Source organism: Erythrolamprus reginae, chromosome Z, assembly GCF_031021105.1.
Source record: "Erythrolamprus reginae isolate rEryReg1 chromosome Z, rEryReg1.hap1, whole genome shotgun sequence".
Lineage (NCBI taxonomy): Eukaryota > Metazoa > Chordata > Lepidosauria > Squamata > Dipsadidae > Erythrolamprus > Erythrolamprus reginae.
In genome coordinates this window covers 44,720,075-44,743,390 of record NC_091963.1, presented here as the reverse complement: position 1 = coordinate 44,743,390, position 23,316 = coordinate 44,720,075, and the positions used below count along the sequence as shown (strand labels likewise).

Genomic DNA, 23,316 nt, shown 5'->3' with positions numbered 1-23,316 from the left:
CTGAAGGGACGGTGTCATCCTATTCTTGGAGGTTAGCTCCACCTTACGAGAAAATATCAGGAAGACCAACACTCCTTTCATTCTCCTGTTATTCTTTTGTTTCATATTTTTCAATTAGTCTTTTCTTTGTAAAATGCTATGAAAGGTGTATTTTAGTGTCACAGTATGCTGTTTATTAACAGTACACCATTACTGTTAATAACAGTAACAAAAATAGTTCTCAACTATTCCTTCATCACAGACCTCCTAACTTTTGTAACCATGGATCCCCTTTAACTCAAGATTTTTAAAATAAGATTTCTTCAAGCTTTCATGAACTCTCTGTGATGACATTGTGCCTCCCAATGGTCCAAAGACCATAGATTGAGAATCACTGATCCATCTACAATATTACTCTTAATCTGTAGTACTATAGAAGGGGGGAAATGAAATTCAAAGGGAAGAGCTGTAATCATGTGATTCATACCTCAGTTAAGTAAGATACAAAGAAGATTTATGTCTATATAAATATAAAAACAAAAGTTTTTGCATCCACTTTTATTCTAACAGCTTTAAATTAAATATAACAATTATCGTCCCTATATCAATAACAGATGGATTTCATTTCTTTTCCCTACCATTTGCATCACTACGGAATTGTGTGTTTTTGTCACACGGGCAAAGAGAGTGTGTGTGCCCACCTGTCAACCATAGTTTTGTAGTTAAGAAATAAATAGGGAAATATAGGTAATTGGAAATTTAGGGCATTCCTCAAGTTTCCTGTTTAGGAGGAATAACTACCAATATAATTTCTTCTTGTTTTGTGATACGGTAAGTGTAGGGATTCGAATACAAAGGAAGGGAGGGAGTGGAAGAGAGAGGGGAGAAGAGATAACCTTCAGTGTCTCTTTTATGCTGCTTGTCCATAGATACCTTTGAGAATTTATTGTCCTGTCTCCTCTCCTTACAAGCTTGTGCACAGCTGTGGGGAAGGGAACATTTTTCCAAAAATTGCTGCCTTGGTTTTTTTTTTTAAAGTGTATAGCAGCTTCCTCAACAGAAGCAGTACTTAATCCCTTATCCAACTCTTGTTCTTATTCATCTCACCCTCAAATTAGTTTACCTTTGCTATATTTTTGATTCCATGGCTCAAAATCGTTGCATTGCTTCTCTTCCCCCATGTATGCAACTTGCTGAGAATAACAAGATTAATTGATTTGTAAATAAATCAGTCTATCATCTTGTCCCTGTAGGGATTTCACAAATCTAATTATTTTTGAGAAGTAATGCTACCTGAGTTTTCGTCCCTTTCAGACTAATGAGGAAGGACAGCAGGCTATAAAATATTCAAAAGCTGCAGCAATAGACTAACCGTAAATACTGAATAAAAGAAAGAGCTGATTGCTTTATTCATGAGCAGTAAAGGGTACAAAATATTTTTGAAAGGAAGTTTTTAATGCAAGAAATTAGCGGCAGTTATTGATATATTTTGAGGAAACAGTACTTGATTAAAGGTCTATGGTGTATACAGGAGAGACTCATTATTTTGACAAACAAATGGTGCTAATACTTGGTCTTGTGAGAAAATTCTCCATGTCACTTTTGTTCTCAGTCAAGAGAACATTCAAGCTTTAATAATAAATATGCAATAATTGAGATATTCTTGAGGCACTCAGTTCAATTTAATTACCCTTTGAAAAATACTCTTTTTTATGAGTCTAGAAAGTGATAGGTTTCTGGGGAAGGATCTTATCTCACAGCACCTTTGACATATACTCATAGATCATGGTTGATAAACTGGCAATATACATTACTTCACTTTCAGAACTTTAAACTCATAATTTAAACATTTTAATACATAAAGTTTATATTAAATTATTTCAAGCAGCCTTTCCTTGCTAAAGAATGAAGCCGATTAAGGATGCCCTTCTAAACTTCAGATTCCACCACTGATGAGAAAATCCTGCTTTTGATTGTTGTCTCTCTTATATGTCAGATACATATAAAGGAGAATGTAGCCCAGTGCAGACTAATAAACAGCTTGAAAAATAAAGAAGAGCGCTTAGAATTGTACCAAGGAGCCAAATGAGATACAGTTGAATTGTTGTAATACGATTATAATATTTCACATTTCACAGTTTTTATTAGTAATTTAGAGCTATTCAGAACAAGACATAGTTTCTAACCAATTTTTGGAAGTGTTCAAAAATGATTCTAATTGCAAATTAATACCAAAGGTGGTCCAAGAAGCTAAAAATGTGTTTTTTTTAAAAAAGAGCATAAGTAATCTTGAATGATGTAGGAACTAGCGTCCTTTCTTCCAATCATAAGATGTTATAATGCTGCAGCTCATTAATTTGCTATGTGAAAACAGAATACTGAATTGATCTTGGATTAGGGTAATGTAAAATCTTAAGGATTTATATTATTTTTTTAAAAAATTATGCTTATATACTTTATTCAATTTCTCTTATTTTAAATGGGGGCAAAAGTCACAGATTTTTTTTGTTACCTTTTCCTGATTGGATCTTGAGTCAAAATCTTTGAATAAAATAGTTTTATGATTGTTATGTGGATCACATCAGAAATGTATTGTTTCAATATAATGAACATTTTGGTGCTAAGGACAATAATAGAAAATGAGCTTGTTTTCTTTTTCTATTTTTTTCTTTTTCGTAGTGGTTAGGGAAGCATTGCTTGAATGATAAAGTGGGTAGTATTTATAGGCACTGTTTTGTATATTCTAAAAATAAAATGGATAACTACTAGGTTAGAGATGAGCCATAATTTATAAAGAACCATAGGAAATGCTAAGCAACAGCAAAAATGTATAAATGCTCCATAGCAACTCTGCTGCCCACTTTTTCTAATATTTCATTCCAAGAGGATAAATGTGGATTGGAGTAAAATCACATCATTGCTATATAAAAATAGTGTAACAGATTGTAGAAATCAGATACTGTTATAGTGACAGCAAAGAGATTCCAGAATACTGTAGTGTCTTGTTGAAATTATTGACAAATTACACTCTCCAGTAAAAGAGCAAAGCCTTTGATACGGTTCCACATAAAGAGCTGATAGATAAATTAGTGAAGATTGGACTTAATCCCTGGATAGTTCAGTGGATTTCAAGCTGGCTGAAGCATAAACATCAGAGAGTTATTGTTAATGGCGAGTATTCTGAGCAGAGACAGGTTACAAGCGGTGTGCCACAAGGGTCTGTTCTGGGTCCTATTCTTTTTATTATTTATTTATTTATTTTTTGATTTGATTTGATTTGATTTGATTTTTATGCCGCCCTTCTCCTTAGACTCAGGGCGGCTTACAACATGTTAGCAATAGCACTTTTTTAACAGAGCTAGGCTATTGCCCCCACAATCCGGGTCCTCATTTTACCCACCTCGGAAGGATGGAAGGCTGAGTCAACCTTCAGCCGGTGATGAGATTTGAGCCGCTGACCTTCAGATCTACAAGTCAGCTTCAGTGGCCTGCAGTACAGCACTCTACCTGCTGCGCCACCCCGGCTCATATGTTTGTGAGTGACATAGGGGAAGGTTTGTTAGGGAAGGTTTGCCTATTTGCCGATGACTCTAAAGTGTGCAATAGGGTTGATATTCCTGGAGGGGTCTGTAATATGGTAAATGATTTAGCTTTACTAGATAAATGGTCAAAACAATGGAAACTGCAGTTTAATGTTTCCAAATGTACAATAATGCACTTGGGGAAAAGGAATCCTCAATCTGAGTATTGCATTGGCAGTTCTGTGTTAGCAAAAACTTTAGAAGAGAAGGATTTAGGGGTAGTGATTTCTGACAGTCTCAAAATGGGTGAGCAGTGTGGTCGATCAGTAGGAAAAGCAAGTAGGATGCTTGGCTGCATAGCTAGAGGTATAACAAGCAGGAAGAGGGAGATTGTGATCCCCTTATATAGAGCGCTGGTGAGATCACATTTGGAATACTGTGTTCAGTTCTGGAGACCTCACCTACAAAAAGATATTGACAAAATTGAATGGGTCCAAAGACGGGCTACAAGAATGGTGGAAGGTCTTAAGCATAAAACGTATCAGGAAAGACTTAATGAACTCAATCTGTATAGTCTGGAGGACAGAAGGAAAAGGGGGGACATGATCGATACATTTAAATATGTTAAAGGGTTAAATAAGGTTCAGGAGGGAAGTGTTTTTAATAGGAAAGTGAACACAAGAACAAGGGGACACAATCTGAAGTTAGTTGGGGGAAAGATCAAAAGCAACGTGAGGAAATATTATTTCACTGAAAGAGTAGTAGATCCTTGGAACAAACTTCCAGCAGACGTGGTTGGTAAATCCACAGTAACTGAATTTAAACATGCCTGGGATAAACATATATCCATCCTAAGATAAAACACAGGAAATAGTATAAGGGTAGACTAGATGGACCATGAGGTCTTTTTCTGCTGTCAGTCTTCTATGTTTCTATGTTTCTAAAAGAACTCCCAGTTCCCAGTTTCTAGTTTGATACTTTAACTATTATGCCAAACTGGACCTCTTTCCCCCCCCCCTCTTTTTAGATTTAGTTGGTCTAAACACTGATATATACTCAACATCTATAATATTCAGTGTAAGGACTATAATAGCCATTATGTAGGAAAGACAGAAAACTAGGAGTCCGAAAATGTGACGGAAACTTCTTACAGACTCAGTCATAATTTCATCCGGGAAACTGAGAGCATTCTAAATCAAGCTAATAATAAACTAAAATATAAAACATATCTCCTATCACAACTGAAAGTTCACAGGTGATCCTTGACTTACAACAGTTTAGTAACTGTTCAGAATTACAATGGTTGTCACCATTTTTCAACTTAAAACTTTTGCAGCATCAAAATTCAGGTGCCGGGCAACTGGTTCATATTTATAATGGCTGCAGTGTCCTGGGGTCATGTGATCCCCTTTTGTGATCTTCTAACAAGCAAAGTCAATGGAGAATCCAGATTCACATAACAATAGTGTTATTAACAAATGCAGTGACTTCATTTAACAACTGCGGCAATAACAGTTGTAAAATGGGGCAAACTCACTTAACAAATGTTTTACTTAGCAACATAAATTTTGGGTTCAATTGTGGTTGTAACTTGAGGACTACCTATATTTGGAAGACAATTTCTTTAAATTAATCCCATTTAATCTTGGATACTTACTCTGTGCTTGCAGAATAGATCTATAGAATCTATAGAAAAATGTGAGAATTTGAATTACTATTTTATATAACAAGAAAGAGGTAAGATAAGAACTCCCTTTTGTGGATAACTACAGCTGAACCACAGCAGGAGCTTCCTAGAATGTTATAATTTAAAAGAAAATTCTAAAACTTGAAACTGGTTTTGTTGTGCTATCCAATAAATCACAGGAAATAAAATAATCAAATGACAGCTTTTATTCTGTTCCCTCAAACAAATTAGACTAATAGGCTCAAAATCCAAAATGTTTCAAAACATCCATTTGGAAATTCCCACTCTGCCTGAGATATTGATATAGTATATTATCAAAACACTTTCTTTCCTGTTTGAGTGGTGAAAGATATTGCTTTTTAAAATACTGTCTTCATACAATAACCATAAGCTGTTTCCAAGGTTACGGTACTATAGTTCACATAATTCTCAGAGGGGTTTGCTAGCAAAGTTTCTGCTTCACGTATAGGCTACCATTCTTGGCTTCTGTTACTGTTTTCCTACCAGACTCAGTAGTAAATGTAAACTGAAACATTCAATCTTATTAGACATCAAGTCTGATACTTTATGACTCTATCGGGCGGGGGGGAGGTGTTCCTCTTACCCTTTTCTATCGGTGTGCATTGTGATGTTTTGCACGCGTGAGCATAACTTTGCATGCGCAGATGGAAATTTCAAGCCTAAACAAAGCTGAGAAGCCATCCAAATCAGGAAAAAAGTGCTGATTCCACCTCCATGCATGCACAGAAGAACATTTCAAGCTGAAAAAAGATGATGGCATGCATGGACCAGGAAAGACGACACTGGAGGCATCATGCCTAAATTGTGTCATTAGGCTGCTACCAGAGTTCCCCTGCACCGGACGGCACTGGTAGTAACCCACTCCTGGTGTGTGTGTGTGTTTATGTGATATTTTATGACTGTATGTATGTGCCCACATGCATTTATGTGCAAATTTATGTATGAGGTTTATCTGAATGAATGTTTTATCATCCACTATGATGCTTTAATTCTTTCATATTATTCCATAGGCTTCCATAATATTCAGTAAATGTACATGCATGAAAAGTTAATTACTATTTTAATGAAAAAGTTGCATAAGAAGAAACAAAATGCTAATAACTATAATCAATATAAAATAAGACTGTATGACCCAAAGATAGAAAAGGATTGATATATACAGTACTGTATACATCAAAGGAAAGACATGACGATATGCAAATAATTAAATTATTGTGCTGATTCCTTCTGCAAAGTTTTCTTTAAACTGTTACAAAAAGAATACAGTGAACCCTCGAGTTTCGCGTCCTCGAGCATCGCGAAAGGGCTATTTCGCGAGTTTTCAACCCGGAAGTAAACTCCACCATCTGCGCATGCGTGCCTTTTTTTCTATGGCCACGCATGCGTAGATGGTGGAGTTCCCCAGCTGGGAAGCTGGGCGGCTTCCCTGGGTCTTCCCCCTCTTGCCCCGGTAAGACCCCAGCGGCAGCGCGAGCAATGGCGTGGGCGGGCGGGCGGCACGCGCGGGGACACCCCAGCTCCGCTCCCCAGCTGGGAAGCGGCCCCAGCAACAGCGTGGGCGGGCGGGCGGTGCGCGCGCGCTTGGGGAAACCCCAGCTCCGCTCCCCAGCTGGGAAGCGGCCCCAGCAACGCGCGCGTGCTTGGGGAAACCCCAGCTCCGCTCCCCAGCTGGGAAGCGGCCCCAGCAACAGCGTGGGCGGGCGGGCGGCACGCGCGCGGGGAAACCCCAGGCACGAGCAACGGGGTGGGCGGGCGAAGGACGGGCGGCGGTGGAAGTAAAAACACCATCTGCGCATGCGCAGATGGTGTTTTTACTTCCGCACCGCTACTTCGCGAAAAATCGATCATCGCTTGGGGTCCTGGAACGGAACCCTCGCGATGATCGAGGGACCACTGTATATCTATACATTAAGAAACAAAAGCCAAATGAACAGCCAGAGATGGCTGATTACAGTATTGTTTCTATAACTCTTTGGAAACCAATATAAGGCTGGCAGAATCGGAAGAGTTGACAAATGGAACCATAATTGAAAGCCAAAACAGATAATCATTCTGTTAGCTGAAACTAATTACAACTTAGAATATCTGATTATAAAGGTAAGAATGGAAAGAGAAAATTCCAGGTGAATGTTAAATTTTAAGTCAAAAGTAATTTCAGTCTCCATACTGAATAAAAGTATAAATGGTGGCAAAGAAATGAAAGTAGTAGTAGATTTGCTTTCTTAAATTTTGTGTAGGGTAGGGATGACAGTGGAAAAGTAAAGAGATTAGTATTAGAATTGAAGGTAGTCATAGCAAAGATATTTTCAATGTCAATATATAACTGTAAGAGTTTAATAGCATAAAAGATGTGACAAAGAAGATAGATCGGTGATGGCTAATCTTTTCCGGACCAAGTGCCCAAAGGACATGCACACCTGAACCCCCAAAAGGCACATGTGTGTTCTGCCGGGCTCTCTGGTAGAAGCCTCCCGAAAATTCACGGGTACAAATTTCAGACACACACACGTCTGAAAATTCAAAACAATGTCCTTTATCACAAAATTCAAAAGAAACAAAGCACCCTTTTTGTATTGCAAAGAGCACTCTTCCCCAAAACAACCTTGTAGGCTGTACAAGTCCCTTAATAAGTACTTAAGTACTTAGCTAGCAGCTGTGAAGAACCGTCACAGCCCTCCTTCTTCCCACAAAGTGAAACACACACACACTTTACTCTGCTTTGGTGTCAAAGGTGTGAAAAATCCACAAACAAAGTTCAGAAACAGTGAGGCACGATCCTGAAGAACTGCAATCAGATAATCTTCCACAACGGCCAAACTAGCACGCTGCTATTTATAGCAGCAGCTCTAATTACTGGAGCCCCACCCAAACACAGGTGGCCTCTCTTATCTCCTGTAATATTTCCTCAATTGGTCTCTTCGATGCATAAGTCTGCGACTGCGTGGGTCTAACACTTCGTCATCCGAATTGACCGAAGATAATGGTGATTGGCTTTCTGGGCTGTGTGCCAAGCCCCCCTCTTCCAAGTCACCCCCACCTTCTTCTTCGTCTGAGGAAACTGCACTCCCTGACTCTGCTGGCAACAAAAACAGGCCTAGGACATGTTGACGTTTCCCCTGCCTCCACCTCCATATTCCCTGGGGCAGGAGCTGGGCCAGAGCCAACCACAACAATGTGTAGCAGAGATCTAACAACTAGCTGACTTGTGGGAGGTGGGAGCGCATGTGCGGCATAGCTGAACTGGGGCGACAGCTTGCATGCCCACATGTCAATCCATGCCACCTGTTGCACAAATGCCATAGGTTCACCATAACGGAGCTAATGCTTTGAACTGTGGTGAAAGTACAGCAGATTCTAAGAAGAACCTATCACTCTTTTGTGGAAGAATAAAGACTGACATGAGGCAATGTTCAGAAAATAGAAACTGATATACTGTAATTTAATGAGATGATGTTAGATTAGAAAAAAATGAGAGAGAAGGAAAACAAATAGGGAATGAATAAGGGACCTAGGCTTATTGCTGTTGATAGTTTGACCTTAATTATCCCTGTAGTCACAAAATCTGACTTGACTAGATTGCATCTAATTAGTTAAACCACAGAACATTCATAGAAAACTAGAGTACTTATTAATAAAACAATCTGAGGGGAAATATCTTCAGGAAGGCTATTTCTGATTTATTTTATTTATTTATTTTGTCGAGCAAGTATAGGATTGTAGTTTGTATAAGCATAACATAAGTAGTAAATAATGATAAAAGAAGATAATAGGATAGTAGCACAATGGTGTGCTTATGCACACCCCTTACAAACTTCAACTAGGCAATCTGAGGTTAAAGATTTTGGGGTTTGGGGAAGAAAGCACAGAGTCAAGTAATGCCTTCCAGGCATTGATCACTCTATTGCTGAAGTCATATTTTCTGCAATCTAGTTTGGAGCGGTTTACGTTTGAATCTATTATGTGCTCATATGTTGTTGCAGTTGAAAGTAAAGTAATCACTAACAGGGAGGACATATTGGTATATGATTTTATGAATTACTGTTGGATCACATTGGAGGCAATGTAGTTGTAAATTGTCTAATCGCAGTATTTCAAGTCTGATGGAGTAAGGTGTTTTGTTGCGAGAGGAGGAGTGAACGAAGGTTCTTGTGAAATATGGCATAATAATGTTTCTAATTTTAGGAAAATCCTCTGCCTAATTTTATATGTCCTGGTTCCAACAGTTTTTATTTTAATGTCTTCAAAGAAATAAATAAAATTATAACAACATATAATGAAATATAATTTTACAGCTTTTTCAAATTTATTTTGTCATTATTTTTCAAAATTTGAAAAATAAAATTTGAAAAGAGTTCATTTAATTATCGTTTAACAGCATTAAAAAAAGTGACTTATTATCATCAACATTTATTGCACAATCTCCATGGTCACAGGATCAAAATTTGAATATTTGGCAACTCATTCATACTTAGGATGGTTGCAATATCCCAGACTCATGGGATCATCTTTTGTTACCTTCTGAAAATAGAAGTTACAGTAGTGAGAAATCCAGATTCACCTAACAGCTGTGTTACTAACTTAACAATATCAATAATTCATTTAACAACTCTGCTAGAAAAATAATAAAATGGGGCTAAATTCACTTAGTCACAGAATCTCACTTAGCAACAGAACTTTTAGTCTCAGTTGTGGTCATAAATCGAGGATTACCTCTATTGTATCACATATTAACTTGCTATTTCATGAAAACTATTGGGGGTTTTTTCACTGGAAAAAACATACGGTAGTTCTTGCCTGGTGTTTGTAGGACTATCAAGTGACATGTATACATTGGGTCTCCCCCCCCCCCCCTTCTTAGGATTTTCTGCTGAATGATGATAACGCCATTGGAATGTATGTGGGAAAGAAATGACTCTGCTCTTTCTCTTCTGTTTCTTCCTATTCTTTTGATGCTTTTCTAAGTGATTTGATTCACAAGAATTTTGTTCTACAATCATGACTGAAGAAAAGAATCTGGGGGTATCTCAGACTGCCTTGTCACCTTCAAGAAGTACTAGCAGCTGTTCTTCTAAACAAGGAAGTCGACAGGTAAATACAAATTTATATTAATCTTTGTTTATAACCTTCTAGATTTGTGAAGAACATGAACGGAATATATAGTATATTAACTCTAGCCATGTGACTATTTCAGAGAACCAATCTGGTGTATTGAGCACATAATATCAAAGTCCATTATGAATTTTTAGATAAGGCATCATATACCAAATTTAAGATTTATTTATTTTGTTGAACAAGTATAGGATTTTAGTTTGTATAAGCATAACATTAGTAAATAATGATAAAAGAAGACAATAGGACAGGGACGGTAGGCACGCACCTTAGCAATTGGCACAGATATCATTCTCTTATAAATCATAGTACTGTATTGATATTTCATTCTTAGCAGAGCATTTTCTGGAGAATTTGTTTATTTGAAACAACAATAATGTCATACATTTTTTAAAAAACTTTTTTTTACAGAAAAAATGGGTACATGTATATAAATGATTATATATGATAGTAATCCTTGAGAAAACCAGTTTGTAAAATTAGGCTCAGCATATGAAGAAATAGGTTTATTATTAAAATAATCATTATAACTATTAACTTTAAGTATAGAAAATATATAATTTTATATATTGCATTATGTTATTTTATTTATGTATTTATAAATATCCTGCCTCATCTAAAATGATATGGATCCATATTTCTAAAATGTATATGTTAGACAAACAGATTATTTGAATAGCCCCATCATTAGAAATTATTACTTGGTTTTTGAAATGGCTTCTAATTTTGGAAAGCTACCAAGCAAGACTCCAGGATTTAACTAGTTAGCCATTTCATTTATTATATAAGGCTAAGATCATTTTTAATAATTTGAAGACAATCATTTTTTTATTGTGAAGTTATTAAGAAATTGCATGTTTTGAAGTTAATGAAAAAATAGATTTTCCCTCATATTGGAGGGAAGAGTCCAAGATGGATTATTCTAGCCCCATAGCTCTATAGGCTGGGTTGAATTTTCTGAGGATCTCCCTCTCTGATGACATCATCTTCAATTGTTCAACTCAATCATCAGCTCATGGACACTTTCCTATCAGCTCCTGTGAGCTTTGGGTTGTTTTATTTATTTATTTATTATTTGGATTTGTATGCCGCCCCTCTCCGAAAACTCGGGGCGGCTCACAACAAGTGAAAAGACAATCCAATACATGATCCAATTAATTAAAATATTATAAATTTAAGAAAAAACCCTATACTAACATGCACACACACAAGCATACCATATATAAATTCAACGTGCCCAGGGGAAGATGTTTAGTTTCCCCATGCCTGACGGCAAAGGTGGGTTTTGAGGAGTTTACGGAAGGCAGGAAGAGTAGGGGCAGTTCTGATCTCCGGGGGGAGTTGGTTCCAGAGAGCCGGTGCCGTCACAGAGAAGGCTCTCCCCCTGGGGCCCGCCAACCGACATTGTTTAGTTGACGGGACCCGGAGGAGGCCCACTCTGTGGGACCTAATCGGTCGCTGGGATTCGTGCGGCAGAAGGCGGTCTCGGAGATATTCTGGTCCAGTGCCATGAAGGGCTTTAAAGGTCATAAAGGTCATAAAGGTTTTGCTTTTTTGTAATGGTGTTATATGAAAACTTCAATAAACTAAGCATTGGCCATGTCGTTTATGAATAATGGAAAATGTTTTCCAATGTATAATTAGAGAATCATTATAGTATTTTTGGTTATGTGTAATAGATCTCAGAAGCAATATTAGCACTTTTATTTGGATTAAATAATATATTTATTTATTTAATAAATTTATTTAATAATTTATTTAAATTAAATAATGTACTTATTTTCATCCTTCCTTTTCTTTTCAGTAACAATTTTTCCCTAGTAACAGTTTCCAACAATACTGGAGAGTGTTTTTGTAATCTAAATATTTATTTCAGTAGGAAAAATATATATTTGAATTAATAAACCAAACAATTAAGAACATTAGATGCAATCCAAGAACTAGAAGTTCTCTGTAGTTCTTGTAAAAAAAATCATTGACTTACTTCCCTTTTTCAAGAATATAAATTAAATGTATTATTTCTCATGATGATATCAACTGTTAATCCTGGTACCAGCTTCATATTTATAATCATCCTTTGTATATTCACGACACAATTGAAAATAAACATTCTAAGATTTTAGACCAGGTTGATTATAACGCTCATGTGTTTCATAAGTTACTTCAGTAGTAAGAAAAAAAATCAGTATTAAGATGAGATTTTGATTTCATCTCATGTCTCACTGAGTCGATTTGTCTGTCTCTGTCTCTCTCAGACACCCACATATACATTTGAAAGTCAGACTTGCTCAAATATTTTCAAAGTCTCTACGACATATCGTTTGAAACAAATAAAAGAATAAGAAAAGATTTGTTGGATTACAGATCTATTTGCCTACCAGTCTGTTTTCAAAGGAGGCAAATCCAGTGTTTCTGGAAGGTTTTTTCCAGGTCATGAATATGTGGGTGGGAGGGGAAACCCTCTTTTCACTCTTCGGTAACTTATCTTGAAAGAATCTGGAAGCACAAAAGTTTTATAGACAATGCAACTCAGTTTCATATTTTGCTATGTTTTTATGAACCTCAATTATCAGAGAAATAGCATTTGTTGTAAATGCTCAGTTGTCAGCTGCCCAGTGTCACTGAGGTGAGATAGGCAATATAAAAATTCAATAAATAAATAAAAATAAATGTTCCATTTTAAATCATATGCAGGTGAAGAGCAAGAATTGTTTCTTTTCTATTCTGCTGATTAGACAAAAACATAGGTAAATTAACAAACCTTTATAAGGTCTCAGAAAGCATTTACATGTTGCTTGAAAGAAGTTCTTCCCAAGTGACTTTCAATCAACACCTTCAACTATAACTGACAAAGGTATTGATCACTCCTTTAGCAATCCCACACAAAAAATTGATCCTGCTTTTCCAATAAACGCTACTGCTTTCAATAAAACTTTATTGGATCCTTGGGTTCACTAGGGCAGTGGTAGCTAATTTACTATATTCCATAAACATGTTGGTTAAATGGAAAAATTACCAAAATATGTTAGAAAAGTGTTGATTTTAGGATTGCATTACAGGTAGTCCTCAATTTATGACCGCAATTTCTGCTGCTAGTAAGACAGTAATTAAGTGAGTTTTTCACCATTTTATAACATTTCTTCTCACATTTGTTAAGTGAATGACTACAGTTGTTAAGTTAATAACATAGTTGTTAAGTGAATTTGGCTTCCCCATTGACGCTACTCAAAAGGTTGCAAAACCAGTTGTCAAGCAGCTGAATGAAAATCACATACCATGCAGATACTGCAATGGTTGTAAGTATTTTAAAAAATCTGGTTTTAGTGCTATTGTAATTTTGAATGGTTAGTAAATGAATGGTTGTAAGCCAAGGACTTCCTATGTTAATAATGTGGATATGATGCTTTTTATTTTCTTTTTTACTTTTCCACATTAAGAAAACTTTAATCCTATGTTTCTGTAACATTATACATTGGTACCTCTACTTAAGAACACCTCTACTTAAGAACTTTTCTAGATAAGAACCGGGTGTTCAATATTTTTTTGCCTCTTCTCAAGAATCATTTTCTACTTAAGAACCCAAGCCCAGAAAAATTTCCCTCGAAATTTGAGAGCGGCACCAAAGCCGTTTCCCCTTTAATCCCAGACATATTGGGCTTTTCTGGGCTGGCAGAGGAGCCTTTTGGTGGCAGTCTAGAGCAAACAATGCATTTTCATTTCTCTGGCCTCTTGGAGAGGGAATAAACCTTTGCCAGCGCCCAGGGAAAGGAAAACACTCCCTTTGCTCTGGGCAGTTCAGAGTGAACGGAACATTTTCCTTTCTCTGGGCACTGCCTTAGAGTCCCTCTCTTTTTTTTTAAACCTTAAAGTTTTGGATTTTTTTGATTCCCCTCACCTCACCACCTTCCTCCAGTAGCAATTGTCCTCCTCCTCCTCCCACCCAAATTCCGAGCTTTTATTTCTTTCCTAATGGGTTTGCACACATTATTTGCTTTTACATTGATTCCCATGGTAAAAATCGCTTCTACTTAAGAACATTTCTACTTAAGAACCTGGTCACGGAACAAATTAAGTTCTTAAGTAGAGGTACCATTGTATTTAAAAAGAAATAATTATGACCTCAAATTACATTTTTACTCCTCCAAAATTAGCCACACAACTCAAGAAGATATGGTGGATGTCGTAGGGAACAAATTTAGTGCTACAGAAGAAGAGCAAATAATTACTTGTGAACTTTTATAAATTTTGCCTTTTTATTGCTAAAAAAGATATTGCTTATGGGATTTTAACTTGGAATCCATACATGGCTGCTTTCAATCCTTAGGACCAGTGGTGGGCTGCTGCCTTCATGGGGTGGAACGCAGTGGGTTAGCGAAAATGGAGCTCCACCACAGAGCACCCCATTTGCACTGAAAGATGTTGAAAGAAAATGCAGGGCGACCTGCACAAGCCATGCCCACAGTGTGGTAGTAAAAATTTTGGTAGCCCTGCACTGCTTAGGACTTATGATTTTGATGAATTGACTTCTTTAAATCTCTGCTTTCCATAGAATGCTCTGGCACTCCCATTGTGCTGTAACTATGGTCTGAGATTTAGAAAAAAGAGGAAAATAAAGAATGTCAGTACAATTATATTCACGTTTCTGCAGGGGTTCCACTAGGATGTAGCCATTGTTTTTAGGATAGCAAAGATAGTCATTTAATAGCATGTATCACAACTCCTCCAAGCACAATATAACAAAACTTCTAAACTTTCCCAGCTTAATGTATGTTAAAAAAGAAGAAGAGCTTATTATTGACAATTTCAGCAAATAAATTGGGATGAAAGAACAGTATCATAAAAAGCTCTCATGGTACCTAATAAAAAGCAAAGTTGGGAACAATTGTGCCAATTTTGTGAACTGTAACAAATGCTTCCGTTGATGCTACTGATGCAAAATCTTGTACTCCCCCACAAAACTCTCTTTCTATTTTGAGCAGTTGAAAAATATGTACTACAACTGACTGTATTTTATTCTAGGCACAAGTCTGGCACTGTCATCTTGGCATGTTGATGGAGCTTTAAGAACAAAGAGTAGTTTGAATTTATGCTAGCTCAAGTGTTCCATTATTTTGCCCTAAAATAACATGCAGCTTCTACCCATAACAGAAAATTAGGAGTTCTATTTGATCACATTTCAGCACAGATTTCAGCAAGATTGTAACTGTGTCATTCCAAAGGTCTGCCATGCCCTATATTCTGTACAAAAAGTGGATTATTAAATTCTTCAGATAAGCTTCATGCTTATTTTATGTAAGGAAATGCTGAACAGATGAGTCATATGGGCCTTACTGGACAATTTCCATTCTTGTTCTTTTGATTTATATAAATCTTGTTATATAAGCAATTCTGCCGACAATTCCAGAAGTTATTGATTATAGGCAGTGAAGGGCTACCAAAGTTTTTACTACCACACTGTGAGTGTTGCTTAGGCAGGAAGGTCCTACAGTTTCTTTCAACATCTTTCAATGCAAATTGGGTGCTCTGGGGTGAAGCTCCATTTTTGCTACCCCACTGCGTCTCCCCCCCCCCCCCCCGTTCAGGCAGCAGCCCTCCTCTGATTATAGGGTATGTTTTTAGAGTACATGACCACACATTTCTGATATTTGAATGATTGATTGTTGCTTTCCTAGACTCAAATGGTTGATTGATTGATTGATTGATTGACTGATTGATTGAATTTATATGCTGCCCTTCTCGCAGGATTTCTCTTTTCATGAATCAAGTCCTCATTATTGTGGGGAAGCCAGAATGATTTTAGAGTTTAAAAAATAACGTTTATAAAATTGAGTGGAAAATATTAAAACGAATACCATCAGACTTCAGTGTGACATTTCCAGGGAATTTATGATGTTGACATGTCTGTATTTTTTTAAAAAAATAGCATCACATTGGAATACTGTCTGCCACCTTCCATTGTCCTTAAGGCTTGGACTTCAATCCTCATGTTACGATTTTTATAAGACACAAAGAGCACATAATTTATTTAGTGCACGGTCAGAAGTATTTATAATTATTTAGACATAAATAAAACCATTAAGTTTAAAACATGCATTAAGGACTGACTGGCCTCTTTTATGCTGTCTCAGAAAACATATTTTTAGTTTTGACTTTCTACTTAGTTGAAGTCAGAGATAGATGACATTTGGGATCATGAGACTTGTACATCTCCTTAAACAAACAAACAATATATCTTCGAATATGTTTAAATAAATATATAGATGTAAACACTCTCAATTATGTAATATAATTTTATGGACTAGGCAAAAGTATTTGTTGGTGAATAATTGGAAGGTTCTTCCTTATAGACCTTTACGTTCACCTCACATGTGGACCAGGGAGTACTTCTGATAATGTACATCTTAAAGATATGTGATAGCCTTTTCAAAAATGGATTATCCTATAAATTAGATCCTCAATTTAATATCTTACAGAATATAAATTGCCATTACACAAAGATGCCAGATTATGGCTGAATGAATAAAAGATAGTTGAATCCTGTATCTTTTGGAATATACTATATCAGAAGCATCTAATAAAATTAGATGAGCTTATTCCAATGTATCTGCTGCGATATCATTATAGTAATAGCTAGGTGAGCATTATTAAATACTTGTCTATTTTTTAAAAAAATGATGAGTGAATTATGGAAGGTAATCCGTTCTGTAGCTTTCTGGTCAATATTATAGTTAATTTTTAGCATTCATTTGTACAAAAATAATGGTCTATAATTAGTTCTCTTTATTATATATTTTTCAAGTACCAATATTTTTGTGATACAGGCCTTATTAAATTATGAAGGAAATAGAAAAAAATAATGATAATTGACTCTAGCAATATGTGCTAATAAGTCTGTAAAAGTTCTGTATTTTTCCTTTAAAGTCTGTTCTGGTTCAAAGCCTTTCCCCAATTGCATGGATGATTGTCTCTGATTTCTTGTAATGTTAATGGTTGTACCAATTTATTTAGTCTTCATGAAAATTCTATTCCACTTTAGTATTTTCCAAGAAATTAAAATTTTCTGTCCATGGCCTGCTATGGCACTGTGGCCTATTGGCAACTAGGTCACCAAAGCAACAGGTGAGCACACAAAACTTCATTTGTGCATGTGTGGCATTTGTACATGTAAAATTGATTCCTCCCCATCACCAAAACTATCAAAGCTACCATTGCTTTGGAAGCTAAATAATGCACGGACACAAAACTGGTTTTTAAAATGGGTCACGTTATTGATATAATTTGTAAAATATTATGAAAGACAGAATGGGGGCAGAATCCCTATCAAAACATTCCTGAGCATCTATGGGTGAAGCTTCTTGCTGAGCAAAGGAAGGTTCCCCCAGGCCTTTCCTTTGCTCTCTGCCATACCACTTGGCATGTTGCCAGGCTCACCATCGGGGGTCTTGACATAGTTGAGCCCCACTGGCACCCCCTCTCCATAACTCAGGCCCGACATGCCCGGAGCTTCTGGCAAGGGACTGCCAATCACCTTCCAAAAGGCTCCCTAAAGCGGAACACGCAGCTGCTGCTAACACCCATTTCCGCCCCCACCTGGCCCCCAGTGACCAAGGGGGAAAATTAATGATAACTGGGCATGAAACAATCAATTGAATCTCCCCTTGCATGTCCCCTCTCCTCATTTTTGGTGTGGAGTAGGCAAAATAATGGCTGTCGACAAAAGTGCTCATGCCGCAAAAAATTCCTACTCGGCCCTGATTGGCAACCCTAACACACCAATAGATAAAGGGAGCTTCCAGAAAAGAGGGCAATCCAGGGTCAGAGCGGCCTTTAAATACCCAGTGCTGCTCTGCCCCACCTCCTTGCCTGCTCATACGCAGTTTCCTCCATCAACGAACAGTTGTTTGGGGGCAATCACACACTTCTCTGCGTGATCGTCCCACCACGTGATGGAGCCCTCTCTTCCGGCTCCATCAGCAACTTTGGCAGCGAAGAAGTCCACTGCCTTCAATTGCCACTGGTCCAGAGAACAGAAAAAGTTGGAGACCCCTAATTTGTAGGAATCTCTAGATGATATAATTGACAATAAAAATTATAAAAGGAGAACAAGTATTGTGTCGTAGTTAAACATAGAAACATAGAAACATAGAAGTCTGACGGCAGAAAAAGACCTCATGGCCCATCTAGTCTGCCCTTATACTATTTTCTGTATTTTATCTTAGGATGGATATATGTTTATCCCAGGCATGTTTAAATTCAGTTACTGTGGATTTATCTACCACATCTGCTGGAAGTTTGTTCCAAGGATCTACTACTCTTTCAGTAAAATAATATTTTATCATGTTCCTTTTGATCTTTCCCCCAACTAACTTCAGATTGTGTCCCCTTGTTCTTGTGTTCACTTTCCTATTAAAAACACTTCCCTCCTGGACCTTATTTAACCCTTTAATATATTTAAATGTTTCGATCATGTCCCCCCTTTTCCTTCTGTCCTCCAGACTATACAAATTGAGTTCATTAAGTCTTTCCTGATACGTTTTATGCTTAAGACCTTCCACCATTCTTGTAGCCCGTCTTTGGACCCGTTCAATTTTGTCAATATCTTTTTGTAGGTGAGGTCTCCAGAACTGAACACAGTATTCCAAATGTGGTCTCACCAGCATTCTATATAGTGGGATCATAATCTCCCTCTTCCTGCTTGTTATACCTCTAGCTATGCAGCCAAGCATCCTACTTGCTTTCCCTACCGCCTGACTGCACTGTTCACCCATTTTGAGACTGTCAGAAATCACTACCCCTAAATCCTTCTCTTCTGAAGTTTTTGCTAACACAGAACTGCCAATGCAATACTCAGATTGAGGATTCCTTTTCCCCAAGTGCATTATTTTACATTTGGAAACATTAAACTGCAGTTTCCATTGTTTTGACCATTTATCTAGTAAAGCTAAATCATTTACCATATTACAGACCCCTCCAGGAATATCAACCCTATTGCACACTTTAGAGTCATCGGCAAATAGGCAAACCTTCCCTACCAAACCTTCCCCTATGTCACTCACAAATATATTAAAAAGAATAGGACCCAGAACAGATCCTTGTGGCACACCGCTTGTAACCTGACTCTGCTCAGAATACTCGCCATTAACAATAACTCTCTGATGTCTACGCTTCAGCCAGCTGCAAATCCATTGAACTATCCAGGGATTAAGTCCAATCTTCACTAATTTATCTATCAGCTCTTTATGTGGAACCGTATCAAAGGCTTTGCTGAAGTCCAGGTAGGCAATATCCACGGCACCACCTTCATCCAACACCTTTGTGACATAGTCAAAGAAATCAATGAGATTAGTCTGACATGATTTGCCTTCAGTAAAGCCATGCTGATTTGGGTCTAATAAGTTATTGTTTTTTAGGTGCTGATTTATCCTCTTTTTGAGTAGAGTCTCCATCATTTTAACTACAACTGATGTCAAGCTAACTGGCCTGTAGTTACCAGCTTCTTCTCTACTGCCCTTCTTGTGAATAGGCACAACACTGGCCATTCTCCAATCCTCAGGAACTTCTCCAATCTACACTGTACCAGCACGGTAGATAGTGCTCCACAATTATTAGTCTTTCAAGGCAAACCAAACTACAAAACCGAAGTTATGAATGCTAATATGACTTTTATTAGATGGTTATAATAACACAACCTTGTAAGTCTGAATGCACTTCCTTTCTTCTACTTCTTTTCCTCGTGAGAATTAGAGCGTGACAAATCTGAAAGGTTTCCTCAAATTGCATTTCTGCTTTGTGCTTAATTTTGTTTTATTTCATTGTTGTGTTTGTTCTGGTTCTTCTTCTGGTTCCATAAGATTACTTTTACAACTGTAAGATGTGCTTGGCAACCAACTCTCATTTATATGCCCAAGAAAATATGTTAGATATTAAATATTATTTGAATAAGATGAATCTAACAAAATTAGAAGAGACCCCAAAAGAGATATTAAATGGAGTAATTACTAAAACATACCTAATAGAGGTAAGAAAAAACAATAATAAAACACCAGGCCAAGACAGACTTCTGACAGAATTATATAAAGACATTTCAAGAACCATTAGATGAAACCCTGTTAGAAATTTTTAATGAGGAACTAATGGAAACCTAAATACCAAATTCTGGGACAGAAGCTTTGATTATTCCAAAAGAAGATTCAGAACCACAACAAATTAAGAGCTATAGATCAATTTAATTATTGAAAATTATTTGCTTCAATCACTGCAGAAAGATGAAAAAATATGATAAGTATATTCATTCATATCAAAATGTTTTCTTCCAAAAAGGCAAATAAAGAATAATTTGGGAACAATAAAAATATATATTAGAATACTGCGAGGCAAGCCTGGATAAACAAGCGGCATTAATATTTATAGAAGCCCCAAAGGCTTTTGATGATCTGAATTGGAAATGTATTATATTACAATTGGAACAAATGGAATCTGGAGAGAAATATATTCAATCCAAAGGGAGAAAATATTAATAAGCAAAGATACTGCTAAAAAATTTGAGATAGCAAAAGGAGTAAAGCAAGGATGTCCTTTATTTCCCTTATTGTTCATACTAACATTAGATATACTGTTAGATAAAATTAGAAATAAAAGGAAATAAAAGATCTGAAAATAAAATAAGAATATAGAGTCCAAGTGTTTGCACTCAATCTGGCCTAAATTTATATATCAAATAGAAGAATATGGAAAATAGCAGGTTGGGCACTCAAATAAAAATAAATAAATAAAAATAGAATATTTAGGAATCTGGTTAATGCCCATAGTTCGTTGATCAAAGAAGATAATTATAATAAATTAATAATTTAAATAAAAAAGATCTAGAAATTGGAAAAATATACAACTGTTATTTTTAGGAAGAATATCAATGATAAAAATGAATATGTTAACACAGGTATTGTTTCTCTTCCAAGTAATTTCAGTAAAACTAAGAATTTTTTTACAGACTTAAATAAAATGATACTAAATTATATGTGGCAAAGAAATCTAGAATTAAATTAAAAGTACTACAACATAGCAGAGTTAGAGGAGGACTTAGACTTCCAGACAGGGAGTTATATTACTGTTCTGTCTGGGTCCCCCCAAACGCCAACCACCAACCAAAAAGAGTATCCAGACACACTGGTAAAAAGCAAAGGCAGTTTATATACTGGAAAGCAAACACAGGTAACAAAAACTGTTCTTACAGACAGGAACACGATGCAGTTTCACAGAGGTTTCACGAAGGCCAGGCAATAAAACAGGATTCTTGCTGGTAAAAACAACTCTGGAGATAATAAAACCCACGCCTCCCCCAAATCTTCCAGGCTTCTAGGCCACAAGGCAAGATCAGAGACGCCAAGAATCGAAGCAAGGTCACAGGACTCCCAGTTGATAACTCTCCACGAGACTGTAAGGGCGGGCCTGCCTTTTCAACCCTGCTGAGGAGAACCACACCCAAACCCAGCTGTTGCCAATTCAGGGATGGAAATATCTTTCTAATTGGCCCCTTCTTTGAGCTGCACGTCTCTGCCTCATGTCTATTATAGCCTGTGCGTCTTCATCCAATGAATCCAGGCTACTAGCTGGGGAGAGCCCCCCCCCCCCCCCCCGGGGGGGTCTCAGGCTGCTCTCCCTCCTCCTGATGTTCCTCTCCCCCGTCTGCCTGGTCCTCCCCCTCCTGGTCACTGTCCTCCTCCTCTGGGCATGGATCTGGCAGAGCTCCAGCCGGTCCCTGAGGAGCCTCAGTCTGAATCACAACAATTACTAGGCATTAATTTGGATTAAGGATTGGATAGATTTAAGTAATAAAAGAACCTTAATATTAGAGGAGCATGATCTCTAAATAGAGTGGCATGCTTTTCTATGAGTCAAAAAACAACATAGTTATTTTTGGAGACACCTAATTGGAGATGCCCTTTACAACATGGTTAATAAAGAATAATCATTATAGAAAAATCCCAGAATGGTTATCACCCATGGATGCACAAATGTGTCTAAATGCATTGAATATTGATAAAATCGAGATACAAAGTTTTATTAGATGGTCAAGGGGATCTGAAAACAAGACAAGAGCTCAAAGAAAAGGGTGCAGCCATTGATTGGTGGCCATGCATACACAGTCTAGATATAAAATGGATTTGGAAAAATATGGATTTTTTTAAAAAAATGATTTATTGGGTTTTTTGGAATATAAGACACACTTTTTCTTCCCTAAAAGAGCCTGAAAATTTGGGTGCATCTTATACTCTGAATGAAGCTTTTTTCAAAGTTTTTTTTCATCCCTAACTTGGTGCTAATGATCTTCCCAGCTCTTATCTTGCTCTTTCCTTGTTTCTCTCTGCAAATTTTTGTTTCATTGCTCTACTTGCTCCTAATGTTTCTTTCCAGCCCTAACCAGGTGCTAACAATGTTCCCAGCTCTTGCCAGCTTGCAACTCTTTCATTGTTACTCTCTCCGAATAAGTTTTTTTTAAGGCTTAATCAAGGGATAAAATAAGGACGCTAACAAGATTAATATCTGGTAGCAGATTTTTCTCTCTATTTTCCTCCCACCAAAAACTAAGGTGCATTTTCTACTCTGGTGCATCTTATACTCTGAAAAATATGCAAATTGGAAGAGGAAGTAGTTAAAGAAAATATGATAATTTTAAAATATGATAAATGGGAGAAATTATGGAATAAAAATTATAAGCTAATGGTGTCTCTAGCCTGTAAGGAAAACATGTACAAAATGTTTTACAGATGACATCTTCCACCTGCGCGGTTGGCTAAGATGTTCCCAAACATAATATCAAATTATTGGAAATGCAATCAAAGGAACAATTACCATATTTGGTGACTCTGTCCAAAAGAAAAACAATATTGGAATAAAATTAAAATCTGCTTTCTAGCAACTGCAGTAACTATAAACTATGGCTTCTCTGAGTTAAAATATCATCTGAATTCATAGGTAATTATTTTGGAGGGGAAATGCTTT

The 23,316-nt window shown here is 36.9% G+C and overlaps 1 protein-coding gene across 7 annotated transcripts in view; it reads left to right on the top strand.

Moving 5' to 3' along the window:
• The window catches only part of OSBPL3 (oxysterol binding protein like 3), a 124,143-nt gene that overhangs the window by 41,127 nt on the left and 59,700 nt on the right, over positions 1-23,316 (top strand). For all 7 annotated transcript variants that reach the window (XM_070729011.1, XM_070729015.1, XM_070729013.1 and 4 more), the window contains exon 2: positions 10,171-10,296. In XM_070729011.1, coding sequence (XP_070585112.1) covers positions 10,204-10,296 — 93 coding nt within the window. In that variant the 5' untranslated portion in view covers positions 10,171-10,203. The remainder of the gene's footprint in view (positions 1-10,170; positions 10,297-23,316) is intronic.